At 44.3% G+C, this 14,127-nt stretch overlaps 1 protein-coding gene across 1 annotated transcript in view; it reads right to left on the reverse strand.

Moving 5' to 3' along the window:
- Positions 1-13,879, reverse strand: part of AKAP12 (A-kinase anchoring protein 12) — a 95,201-nt gene extending 81,322 nt beyond the window's left edge. Inside the window, exon 1 of the mRNA XM_028103412.2 lies at positions 13,718-13,879. Within this exon, the coding sequence (XP_027959213.2) occupies positions 13,718-13,879 (162 nt within the window). The remainder of the gene's footprint in view (positions 1-13,717) is intronic.
- Positions 13,880-14,127: the final 248 nt, after the last annotated feature.

Here is a 14,127-nt window from a genome sequence, read left to right on the forward strand (position 1 = left end):
TGGCTTATCTAACAATGAAATTAATCCAAACTGTCCTCAACCCCCCAAATTTTAATGATCCTTATTGTTGCCTCAACTTTCTACTTCTCTGCCCTCCCCCACCAAAATATATTAGCAAATCTAGATGTCATTAAATAAGGATATGAAAACTTGAACTATTTTGTCTCAGGATAATCTGAGGCATTTCCCAGATAACGTACATTTAAAGGCTGGGACATATTCCATATTTTCCCATTTTAACCAGAGGAGGAATCTCTCTACATGTGGTTAATTTAAAAATTACATATAAAAAATACAATCGTTTTTATATGAATGAAATGAAAACCCATCCTTCCCGAGCCCCCACCAAAAAAGAACATATTTCCCTGGTATTTTAGAATTATTCTCTCGGTCTCAGATTAGAAACAAAGTTATTTTCAGTCCCCGCCTACATGCTACCAGATGTAGATTTGGATCCCAATTAATTATTGGCTTCACATTGCCAATCACAATACATGCAGAATGCAGAAGTCACAGCTCGAATTCAACACTTTCCACAGCAGAGCCACAAGCGACCTCTCCAGACTCCTCAACCACTCTTCCGGCTCCACTCACCTCTCCAGCCCAGCATTTGTCAACTGCATTTGGCTAAAGATGCCACATATTAAAGATTCTGCGAAGTCCTGCAGTTACAAGAATCAGTTGCCCAGGGGCGCCCGGGGGGCTCCGTCGTTGGGTGCCTGCCTTCGGCTCAGGTCACGGTCCCAGGGTCCTGGGATGGAGCCCCGCATCGGGCTCCCTGCTCGGCGGGAAGCCCGCTTCTCCCTCTCCCGCTCCCCCTGCATCTCTCTCTGTCAGATAAATAAATAAAAAATCTTAAAAAAAAAAAAAAAAAAGGACTCAGTCGCCCAGCTTTTCCTAGACCTAGTTTTTATCTTGGTATTTCTCCCCATATGACAAGGTTCCCTCTTGCCTCATTTTATCACTTTTAAATTTTCATTATTATTTCACTATTTTTCCATTCTCTTGCCTCCTCTCAAGCATCTCCATTTTTCAACAATTCACCAGACATTCCATTTCCTCTACCTTAGTTGGGGCTATGACAAATTACCACAGCTTAGACAACAAACATGGATTTCTCACAGTTCTGGGGGCTGGGGAGTCCACGATGTAGGTGTGGGCCGAGCTCTCTTCCACCTTTGTGAGGGCTGTCTTCTCACATGGTAGGCAGAAAGCAAGCTGTCTGTCTCTTCTTAGAAGGTAGCTAACCCTATAATGACCCATCACCTCCCAAAGGCCCCATCTCCTAATACCATCGCATTTGGTATTAGAGTTTCAGCATATGAATTTTCAGGGGATACTCTCCATAGCATCCCCTAGGTCACCTTCCCTGGTGCCGGAGTACGCACTCTCTCTCTTGCCTTCAGGACCTGTCATGTTCGTGACTCTTGTCCAATACTCAGCTACAATTCAGGGCAAAATACGGGTTCTACGAGCTTAAGTCCACAGCAAACTGTGGGCACTGTGGTCACATGTAATTACGGGAAACTCAGCTGATCCCCTGCAGCCAAGAAAGACCCCCAGTTCGGGGCACCTGGGTGGCTCAGTCGGTTAAGCATCTGCCTTCGGCTCAGGTCATGATCCCGGGATCTTGGGATTGAGTCCCACATCGGGCTCCCTGCTCAGCGGGGAGCCTGCTTCTCCTTCTTCTCTCTCCCTGACAAATAAATAAAATCTGAAAGAAAGAAAGAAAGAAAGAGAGAAAGAAAGAAAAAAAGAAAGAAAGAAAGAAAGAAAGAAAGAAAGAAAGAAAGAAAGAAAGAAAGAAAGAAAGAAAGAAAGAAAGAAAAAGAAAGAAAGAAGAAAGAAAGAAAGAAGAAAGAGACAGACACCTGGTTCACTTAAAAGGAATGCTCTGATTTTCCTCTTCTAAATATATTTACAGTCTATTATCACTTGCCTACATACTTTTTTTTTTTAAGATTTTATTTATTTATTCATGAGACAAAGGGAGAGAGAGAGAGAAGCAGAGGGAGAAGCAGGCTCCCAAGGAGCGGGGAGCCCGATGCGGGACTCGATCCCAGGACCCTGGGACCATGACCTGAGCCGAAGGCAGATGCTTAACCATCTGAGCCACCCAGGTGTCCTTGCCTACATACTCTTAAAGTAACTTTTAGTCTGAGATCATGCAATTAAAAAACAACAAAAAACCACATCCCATCTCTGATTTTTCCGGTCACTAACCTAGAGCTTTAACGTTGTCTTTTTGGTGTTTCAAGTGCAGGGGAGTGCAGCGGACCTGCTACTTCAAGCCCAGCCCTCCTAGGGGCTGAGAAGTGAATTCAGTCACCTAATTTGCCAAAGACTAAAGCACCCTGGGTAAGGAATAAGTGGGGGTCCAAGGATCCTAGGGCCTGCTTGAGAAACTTTCTCTGACAAATGTAATACTTTAAACCATGACCTAGTTCCCTGAATACTTAAGCATTCTTTGCATTCTTCCCTGTCCTGGAGGACTGTTTATCAGGCACAGTTCCAGAACTGACTTGAAATCTTTCTTTCTAGATAACATTGTAGGTCCTCTTCGGTCACCAAAGACTCTGCATGGAGGACAAAAACCTTTTGAGTGTTCAAAAGACCTTAGTATGTCTTTAATTAGTATCAAAAGAATAATCAACCTTCGTTTTAATCAAAGCAAAACAACTTTCTATATTGTAAACAAGAGCCAGATCTAAAACTACCATCAACTGAGTTTAAAGTTAACTTAAACTCTTGAAGGTTTTACAAAGAAAAACATTAGATAGAAAACCAAACCAACTGGGGTTTTGCCCCCATTACTGTCAACTCCTTTTTGTTTTAAGTTTTATACACTAACTTTTGTCGGGATTGGAGAAAAGATGGTAATAATCAAGGCTGATTTAGTAAACATTAGTGGTGACATTTTCCACTACTTTTCAATAACTTTCTTCATATAAAACAGAGCCAAAGAACAAAAATTTCCATTTAAATATTTAGATTAACACTACAGGAGTCAGACACTCATGTCTAAGTGTTGAATCACTAAACTGTACACCTGAAACTAATATTACACTGTATTTTCACTTAACTGGAATTTAAATAAAAACTAAAAACAAAACAAAACTTAGGTCTAAGTACTGGTTAAATGTGTCATTTCTCAAATAAGAAAAATTCATCATAGAGAGACTGGCGAACTCTTAGCAATGGCCTATAGATAACAAGCCTATCTTCACCCCTCCCTTGTACTGTGTGTATACGGACTATAAATTCAAAGTAGACAGACCACATCTAAGGTTGAACTTTGCATAGCCTCTTTGTTATGGGTATGGAGTAAGACGGTTTTACATAAATACCCAAATGAAGGATAACTTCAAACCAAAGTTTCTTAAGAGGCATTCTACAGTTTGCTAACTTAATGAAAAATTATCACCCAGCACTGAAAATGTAAACAAAGATTAGAAACCATAAAATACATCAACAATCTTGTTCTATGCACCACGACAATATGTATTGTATAGAGTAAGGAAAACTACCAAAGGTGCAATGAAATAGGTCTTAAAAAAACAAAACAAAACAGGTCTTAAATAAAAATGGTCAATATCAGGGAGTGACGACAGACAACTGATTCTCGTGCCAGCAAGCTCAGCGCCTGTAATGGCTCAATTCAGTAAGAAATCATATGCTCGGACATGAAAAACAGCAAACCATAACTCGTCCTCTGAACAACAAACCAGAGGACAGGCAGTGGAGATAGGGAAAAAAATGACAAAGAAAAAAATGACAAAGAAATGTCTTCTTTGAAAGTAAAGGTAAACAGTCCCCATGTTACCTAGATCCTTGCCTGCAAATGGAAGGAATCCAAGTCAACCACTAGGCGCTCTCATTATAAGAGGACCTGCCATGCTGGGGTGAGAGTCACTGCTGTATGATGACTCACTGGGTCCAACAGCCGTTCAATCCAGTGGCGTCTCTTCTACCTAGTTTTCTATTAATACTCACTTTCATTTCCACCTTCTCCACGGCCAGTACCCTAAGTTCCTTCCACAGTCTCACCTCTTACTTATATGGTATGTGGCCTGTCCCTATGCCTCCTATATCCACCACCCCACGATCCTGGATTGCCGTCCATGCGGGTGGTCTCTGCTCGCACAGGAACCCCTGAGAAAGGAATGGTATGGCTCTCATGGGAGCCCTCTGTCATTACCTGTCAAGTCGGCTGCAAACTCCTTTCTCAGAAGTCCCAAGTTGATGGGCGCCTGGGTGGCTCAGATGGTTAATTAAGCATCTGCCTTCGGCTCAGGTCATGATCCCAGGGTCCTGGGATCGAGTCCTGCATCAGGCTCCCTGCTTCTTGGGAGCCTGCTTCTCCCTCTGCTTCTCTCTCTCTCTCTCCTCCTGTCTCCCATGAATAAATAAATAAATAAATCTTAAAAAAAAAAAAAAAAAAGAAGTCCCAAGTTGTTACTACCAGTTCATGTTCTCCCTTCCCAAGATACTCTCTGCAGCAACTATCACTGTTTGGCATGGTTCGGTGACCCAGCAATTCACAATTAATGGCAACCTACAGGGGCGCCTGGGTGGCTCAGTTGGTTAAGTGACTGCCTTCAGCTCAGGTCATGATCTCGGGGTCCTGAGATCGAGTCCCGCATCAGGCTCCTTGCTCCGCGGGAAGCCTGCTTCTCCCTCTGACCCTCCCCCCCACTGCTTGTGTTCCCTCTCTCGCTGTCTCTCTCTCTGTCAATTAAATAAATAAATAAAATCTAAAAAAAAAAAAAATGGCAACCTACACCATGAGGGGGAATGTTCTTGCCTGCCGGAGGTATTCTGTATTTGAAGTCTTGACATTCCCGTTTTCTGACTGCCTTCCTGTCAGGTCTGTACCCTGAACCCAATCCCACCGTGCCCTACAGACACCTGATACATCACCAGATCATGTTTGCTGGCACGACCTCCCCCCATCATCCTTTCTGGTCTTGTTCCCCGCCCCCCCCCCCAGATCATCCACTCACGTGGCAACGGCATCTTTGCTGTGTTCTTCATGAGCAGCCTTCACCAGCTCTCTGCCGCCTGGGCAGCTCTCCCGATGCCCGGCTGCAGGCCTGTGCACCATGCCCTTCCCACCGCTCCCTTACAAACGTGCGGCTCCTTCATCTGCTGGCCCAGCCAATGGCCTCATGTGCCTACAACACTTCAAAATGTCCTTATCTTTCCACAGCAGCTACCTAGATAATTCACTGTGAAGACAAGTACCAAGCAATGGTGATTCTTCTATGTCTACCCAGTTTATTTGAATTATCCTTATTTCCTAGAGGGACTCTATCACCTCACCTGGATTATATGAGGCATTCGGGGATAATGCTGCGTGTTCTTTTCTCTTCATCTTTCCAAGCATCTAGACCAATGCCTTTCACGTGTGTTTATGGAATACTTCACTATTTTTTTTTTTAAGATTTTATTTATTTGAGGGGCACCAGGGTGGCTCAGTAGGTTAAGCGTCTGCCTTCGGCTCAGGTCATGATCCCGGGGTCCTGCTGACCCTGCATCAGGCTCGCTGCTCAATGGGCAGCCTGCTTCTCCCTCTCCACTGCTTGTGCTCTCAAATAACTAAAATCTTTAAATTTTATTTGAGAGAGAGAGAGAGAGAGCATGAGCCAGGGAGAGGGGCAGAGGGAGAGGGAGAAGCAGACTCCTTGCTGAGCAGGGAGGCCAATGTGGGGCTCGATCCCAGGACTCCAGGATCATGACCTGAGCCGATGGCAGACACTTAACCGACTGAACCACCCAGGCGCCCCTGGAAAACTTGACCAATTTTAATGCATGTTAATACATACCAAGAAAAATTAAGTTTAGAAGATAACATCTGCTTCCTACTTTTTTGTATTTACGGATGTATAAACTTACCATAGCCACGGCAGACCAGGGTAAGGCAGTGTCTCTGGTGTCTCGATCGGATGGGGGCCCCGCAATGTGGGGTGACGATGAGGTGGAAGCCAATGGATCCAGCTTCACCCAGGGCAGAACAAGGGAGATAGACGTGTACTGAATACACTGCAAGGGGGCAGTGAGCAGGAGAGCAGAGGAGGGGCTGTCTGCCAGGAGGCAGTGGGTGGGGGCCATATTTAAAGCGGGAAGGTGAGGAGGCACTGGGAAGTGTGGAATCTTCCCTTTTATGGTAACGGTGCCTGCGTCTGAGTAGCTCACGGGTCAGTGAGGGCCTACAGCTCGCTCGTTTGAGGTGGGTTGCCTGACGGGCCCGTCTATATTCAACCAGGTGGTCGCCCTGGGCTCTTTGGCCTCAAGTTTCCACTGCTCAAACCTGTTGCCTAAAAGAGGCCTCTGTAGGCTTACACCTGAGATGTAGAACAGAAAAGTATTTTAAACCACAGGCTTGCTGGGGCGCCTGGGTGGCTCAGTCATTAAGCGTCTGCCTTGGGCTCAGGTCATGATCCCAGGGTCCTGGGATCGAGCCCCACCTCTGGCTCTCTACTCAGCGGAGAGCCTGCTTCTCCCTCTGCCTGCCTCTCTGCCTACTTTGCTCTCTCTGTCAAATAAATAAATAAAATTTAAAAAAAAACAACCCAGGCTTGCTATTATAACTGATGACATTTTAGCCACTCCCTTAATGCTTTCAATTTACTATACAAATAAACACAGCAGGGAATTTTTTAAAGTAAAATGAAAAATCAATAAACAGATTTATGCAAATGTGCAGAAACGAGTTTTAAACAGGGGGACTTACTGAATCAAAACTACTGGAAACAGTAAGTAACCAGTATGGAAAATGAATTTGGATCTCTCCCTCCAGACATAAAACAATTCATTTATAGCAGATTCAGGAGCTAACTATGTGGGAAGGAAAGCGTGTGACTTTCTTAGTCCTGAGCTCTTGGGAGTTCACTCTTTGCAGCCCCAGATCCTGGCACAGTGCCTGCAGTAGATCAGGGCGTCTGGGTGGCTCAGTCAGTTAAGCGTCTGCCTTGAGCTCAGGTCGTGATCCCAGGGTCCTGGGATCGAGTCCTGCATTAGGCTCCCTGCTGAGCGGGGAGTCTGCGTCTCCCTCTGCCCTCCCCCCACTCGTGCTTGCTTGCTCTTCTCTCTCTCACCAAAATAAATTTAAAAATCTTAAAAAAAAAGAGAGAGAGAGAGAGAGAAGCCTAACATGGTCTGGGAAAGATCTTGTCATTTCTGTGCTTTGAGCACCTACTTTTTTCTGGGAAAGCACATTTATTGCAGCTAACAGAACCAGGCTGTAGTTTGTCATGAGAATGAGAAGAGAACCCAAGAGACGGCCTTTAGCCTATTGTTTTCCCAGGAGTGGAATTCTGCTGCCCCCAGCCCCAGTCCCAGGTTCCAACATTTCATGGATCAGAGAAGTATGAAGAAATTTCTGGCAACTGGATAATTTTAGATTGTTCCAGAGGAGAAATTTTAAAATTGATTGCTAAAGAAGTAGGTCACTGTCCAAGCAAATAAAATTAAGACCGTTTATGAATGAGAAGGAAATACGAACAGTACCTGAGCGACCTGAGCGACCTTTATACTCTTTAAACTTGCTTTTTCTCTATTATGAAAAACAAAAACGTTGGCGGGGGGGATCTTTAAAAATTAACAGTAAAATAAACCATAGCCTTTAATGCTCTGGAAGCCAGTCCAGTTCACGATCGGGTGGTACATGGAAGCAGAGCATACGGCCAATATACATAATTAAAAATGCACTGAGGAAACTGAATTGCCAACTTGGGTGCAGAATGGCAAATATTAGAAAATCTGCTCTGCACTGAGGCAAATCATCCAAACACTAGTGCTGATCTCCAAAGTGGGGAACTAAAGTGACACAGAATCTCTCTGGAAAGTAAATTTAACAAGGGCTATCAAAATTTTAAATGCAAGGGCACCTGGGTGGCTCAAATGGTTATGCATCTGCCTTCAGCTCAGGTCGTGATCTCGGGGTCCTGGCATCCAGCCCCACTTCATCGGGCTCCCTGCTCAGCGGGGAGCCTGCCCCCCTCTCTCTCTCCCTCTGCCTCTCTGCCCCCACCTCCGCCGCTCATGCTCTCTCTCAAATGAATAAAATCTTTAAAAATAAGTTTAAAAAAATTTAAATGCATATATAGAAATGCTCTGAGCAAGCAATTCCACTTGCAGAAATCTATCCCAGAGATACATTTGCACACATACAAAGATATCTGGGCTCGGATATTCCCTGTGTTAATTTAATACAGCAAAGGACGAGGAAAATGTCAATGTAAACACAGGGGATTGGTTAAACTTTTATTGCACTTCCAACCCATGAAGGGAAAATGTATGTAGCCATTAATAAGAATGGAGGTAAGTCTTTCTGTCCTGATATGAAAAGATATTCCAAACCTAAAGCAGCAGAACTTAACGTGATATGATTTTATTTGTAAAAAGAAACACATGGGGTGTGGCACCTGGCTGGCTCCGTAGAGCATGCCACTCTTGATCTCAAGGCCTTGAGTTCGAGCCCCACATTGTATAGATCACTTTAAAAAAAAATGGCGCTAAAAAAAAAATGGCGCTATTATTTATATACTTGTACATGCATCAGGTTTTGAAAGAATATGCAAGAGACCACCAACATTGGCTTCAAACTATCCACAGTGAATGCTTGCAGGAAGAAGAGGTAATAGAAGACTTACTTTTTACCATACTCTGCAAATCAAAGTTCTCAACCATTAACATTTTTAGAAAAATAAAATATTAAGGGCACCCGGCTGGCTCAGTCCAGAGAGCATGTGACTCTCTTGATCTTAGGCTTGTGAGTTTGAGCTCCATGTTGGGTATAGAGATTACTTAAAAAAAAAAAAAAATTAAAATAAACATTAAATAAATCCTGTTATGCAATGCTTTTAAACAAATATTTCAACAGTGAACAAGGACTTTTGATCTTATGAAGACTTTATGATTCAAGAAAGTCAGATTATAGTCAGTTTTAAATAACTTAATTATTCAAGATAAGAAATATGAATTATGTATCACTGAAATTACAGATTACTAACCTCTTCTCCTAAATCCTTTTATTAGATGTACTAATGAGTAAGGAAACAAGAGGATAATCATACAAAAACCAACCCTTAGAATCTCTACTAAGGTGCTAATTTGCTTGCAAGAAAATCGTCCAAAATCTAAATAGACAAGTCAACTATAATTATAGATTTTGAAAATTTATTTTATTTTTTTCAGATTTTATTTATTTGAGAGAGAAAGAGAGAGCACACGCGGGGGAAGAGGCAGAGGGAGAGGGAGAAGCAGGCTCCCCCATCCTCCCAATGGAGGACTTGATCCCAGGACCCTGGGATCATGACCTGAGCAGAAGTCAGACGCTTAACGACTGAGCCACCCGGGCGCCCCTCCATTATTTTAAAATGAAACATTCTATGTTATAATTTTTTCAGGTTACTAGAGAACAAGAATTGGATTCAAGGATATTTAGTTTGGCTTTTTTTATGAGATAAAAGTACTGGTATCTTTTTCTCAGTGCTTTGAATTCTAACTTCTCACTTCATGAATAGACACACAGAAGTAGAGAGGCCAAGGATGAGAGCACCATTTAGCTTGATTTTCCTTTCCGTGGTATTCTCTAATACTGAATGTGTTACAGCTGATGGAGAAAAAGAATTTCATGCCTTTTTTAAGCAAAACATGTTATTTCTGTTTTATTAATTATCCTACAAAATACCAAATTAGAATGATCCTTATTCTAATTGCTTTCAAGTGATCAAGGCAGAGATCAGCCGACCTAAATAAAGTGTATCCAAAAGGATGCATGTTTAAGGCCTGTTCATCACAGAAGTATTTCAAGGGGAAATCCACTGATCTCACACATCCACTAACCTACACAGATAACCCGAAACGGATTAAAGGGATGGCAATGCAATCCCCACAGGCTAAACGATCGTCCTCACCACACCCACATCTCCAATGTCTGGATTGCGTTCTACTCAGAAAGTAGCACCTCTTGTAATCTGGGAGGAATCCATAGGAATACAGGTAGCCACACACACAATACGCCACTGTTAACAAATATATAATTCTCTCCGAATCCGAAATTCTGGCCTCTTATTATAAAACTGGTGCATAATCACAGTAAGGTCATCTTTGTCCTCCATTCCCATTTTGTAAACAGAAGGCAAGGGGGAGAAAGCATCCTACACCTCAGGCTGGGAAGGATTCTGAAATGCAGCTGGCTAACTCAGTTGTCTTTTTAGTGCACAAAGGGCCAAGACATCCTTTAATCTACCAATCAGATGGTGGATTCTTCTATTTGAGTACACGGTTATGTTTTGGTGTTTCGTAGCTCTTGTAACCAAATGGAACCATAACCAGAAGGACAGAAAAGAGTTCCCATCTTCCCACCTGCCAGGGACACTGGCCTCAAGGTTACAACTGACCACTGCTCCACTTTCAGCTCTGAAGTCGTTGATTGAGCAGAAAATACAAAAAGGATAATTCAGAGAACTACGACTGTCCATACGTAACTTGGAACTTGGCTCAAGAAATCAAGATTTGCCAGACTCTGAGGAAATTTGTCATTGGTCATCCCACCCTCTACTGACACCTGAGTGAAAATACTCTTTCAAAGACAAACTTTTAAAAACAGGTGATTGGGGAATAGGAGGCTTTATTTACTACTTGCATTTGCATCATTTAACATTCCTGCCCCTGCAGTGGCCAAAATGGCCAAGTCTCAAAATTAAACCTAGCAAATAATTGATTCCATTGTCCCCCAGAATTTTCATGTATAAGATTGTAAAAGATTGCCTGGAAGATAAGATTCCTTCCATTTTATTGAAATACACCAGATAAACCGAGGACTTATGGACTTGTGCCTCAGTGCCCCTAAACGTTAGGCTTCAGTAGTCAAGTTTTTTTTTACACTCCATATGATCTGATAGAAGTGATATTCAATTAGTGTAATGTTTTCTGAGAGCTGAGTACTTACTCAGTAAATGACAGATAACAATTAGCGGGGAAAAAAAAGAGAAAGTAAACTGGATTACTAAATAGTCAGCAGGCATCTGATATAAACGTCATTTAGATGGAAAAAAATCTGTTAATAGCCTTTATTAGTGATCAGCATTCTACCAGGGAAGGGGGGGTGTATTAGTATAACCCCAAATGTCCACACACCCAGTCAAGAAAGCTCAAGATGCAATTCATAACTAATTCAATGTATAAAGTGGTCTCATTTGAGCCATCTGCATTTATACTATTTTGTCTATTTGAGATTAAAGACAATTTGAAATTGCAATGCCAACAGGCCACCTTATTTCTGGAGAACCCCTACATCAGAATTTTTTGCCAAAATACTCACTTGGTCTACTAATAACCAGACCTATTTGGTTTAGTCACTCTCTGATACATGACACAGAGTGCACAATAATGACACAAAGGTTAAACTGTAGAAAAAGTAGATGGCCCAAGGTATTCCCCAACTTAACAGGGTCCAATCAAAACCAGGGAGCCAATATGGTCCTACAGGCCAGGGAGCATGCCACCCGTGGGGGATGGGGGAACACTTGAGCAAACACAGATATGGTCCCTGCCCTCGTGGAGCATCCAGAACCAGGACAACAGTCAAGTCACTAACGTCACAAATGTGGAGCAAACTGCTGGGAAGGGTCTGTGGGGCTACAGGAGCCTAGAAAGGCAGATGGGATTACTCAGAGGTCAGCAACTGGAGTTTCACAGGGCGAAGAGGGGAGGCAAGAGCTATGTGCTGAGTCATTCTTAATTAGGGAGTTCTTTTCAAAAGGACTTTTGAAAACCTGTGTAATAAATTTTGCTAGCTGAAAATGAAAAACGACACCATTTTCCAAGGATACATGTAAGTGTATTGATTTGTCTCCAAATTGATAACTGGGCAGTGTGCCAAAAAGCTCAATGATAGTCTAGATGTTATTTAAGTCTTTTTTTTTTTTTTAAGGAGGTTGCTTGGCTGCTTCAAGATGGTGGCAACCAGGAAGGGAAGATAAGGTTATGCAAGAAGGACAAAAAGAGAATGGAAAGAATATTTTTAAATGAACAAATTCAAGTTTACCAGGAAGGGATTAAGTATCCTATTTCAGCAGGAACTCTTAAGAAGACCTGAAGTAGTAAAAACCAAGAAAAAATGTCCCCAGTTGCAAGCTTTTAACAATTACACCTTAAAACCACTCTCACTACTGGATGCTAAATACTGGTTATGTGGCCATTTTGGCAGTAATCAGCATCAAAAGGTGATACATACTTAAATATTAAAATGTGACTTAGACCTCAACAGGACTGCACCTTACACGTGCCCAAAGATTAGGCACTGTCTTGGAAAGTTAGATATTCTAGCAATTTGTTCTTGGTAGTACCTACAGCCCCAGAGACCATGGGTTTTACAAGTAGTTATAAGTTAAAGACTAGAAGTAATCTAATTAAGTGCAGTCTCTCAGCCCAAACTAGACTAGGACAGCTAAAGAGGTCAGGGCAATGAGGTCACAGTTCTGTGAAATTTACCCAGATTTTAGGGGGGGGTGTTTTTCACACTGTAAACAGTTAAAGTTCCTCACATTTTGTATCCTCAGATAAAACACGGGTTGTGAACCCATGTAAAACCTGGGGCTTTTAAAAGAATATTAAGTATGATAAGTTATCCACCATCTTCCCAACCCATGAAACACATGGGGTTTTTGAAAAAAAAAAAAAATTAAATATGATAAGTTATCCACCATCTTCCTATAAGGATATTGCAAAACAGATTAGGTGACGCCTTGCTAATGAACACACATGCTGGAAAAACAGATCTAAAATACAACGATCAAACAAGTCAGAGTCTTGGCGGCTATAGCGGCCAGGAGTGAATATTTCAGCCTTTAAGACTTAAGACTATAAAATACAAAATCTCTAGGAGGTTCAGCACTGTCTCCATAGACATGAGTGTAAAAATCCTTGCCTACGTCTCTGACCGCATCGTTTGGGAACTTCTAACTACTACTCCCCCGGTATGTTTACCCCTTGAGTCCACAGGCAATGAACTGAGCGAAAAGGAGGACGCTGCCTTGTTTACGAAACCTGTCATTCCTTTTGGAAATGCAGCGTCTACCCAGGTTTTCTTTGGCTCAGAGCGAGCTACACCCCAGGCTTTCTCTGCATCAGGAAGGCGGTGTCGGCTCGAGCCGCAGCCGCAGCAGGGCTGGGTACCAAACCCGGGTCTTTCCAGGCACAGCCGGTGCCAAAGACCATACGCGGCGCGGAACCCACGGGTGGAGGCTTCGCCACGCTGCGACACGGGTCCTGGCCCAACAGCTGACTTTACGAATCCGGGACAAAGAGGGGCGGGGGGCGCAGGACCCTCGGAGGGTGGGTCACTTCCCACCCCACCCCCCTCGGGCTCCCCCGAGCAGCTCGGGCGTCGCGGGCTGGGTCGCTCCCACCGGAAGAGTGCGGAGAAAGGCTGTTAGCGGGGGGCGGGGGGCGGATTTTATTACTGCGGTTGGCGCAGTCGCCTCCCCCGGAGACCCACGACAAAGATGCAAACCCGCCGCGCTCGCTGCTGCTCTGGTCCCGCCCCGGCGCATGAGACCCTGGAAAGCTAGAAAGAGGGGTGCGTGCTCCCGAGTTTGCAGATGGGCTGGACCGGCCGGGAAGTTCTGGCAGGCGGAAATCAGAGGGACCACCCCCAACCCTCACCCCCACCCCCGCCCCCGGGGCAGGTGGCCCGGCGCGCCCGTACCTTGGTGGCGGGGTCCGCGGCAGCGATGGCCGGGTCCCCCGGCGCGCTGGGCGCCGCCTCCGCCGCAAGGCCGCCGCCGCTGGGCTCAGGCTCGGCCGGCGTCGCGCTCCCCGCCTCCGGCTGCTCCGGGCTCCGCTGCTCCGTGGAGCTCCCAGCACCCATGGCTCTTCTGCGGTTCTCCCGCGCCCAGCTGCCCGGTCACGCCTTCCCCCAAATCTTAGGAACGTGGAGAAGAGCGAGAAGCCGTGCGCCCGCGAGGTCCCAGGAACGCCTTCCTCTCCCGCCGTCCTCCTCCGAACGCGCCCAGACTGCGAATGAACGAGACGCGCTCGCGGCAAACTCCTTAAAAGAAAAAAAAAAAAAAAAAAAAAAAAAGGCCACCTCTTTGCCTCCTCCTCCCCCTTGTTTTT

The sequence above is a fragment of the Eumetopias jubatus genome, unplaced genomic scaffold (genome assembly GCF_037043125.1).
Source record: "Eumetopias jubatus isolate StellerSeaLion01/CBP00866 unplaced genomic scaffold, mEumJub1_p1.0 scaffold_6, whole genome shotgun sequence".
In the NCBI taxonomy this organism is placed as follows: Eukaryota; Metazoa; Chordata; class Mammalia; order Carnivora; family Otariidae; genus Eumetopias; species Eumetopias jubatus.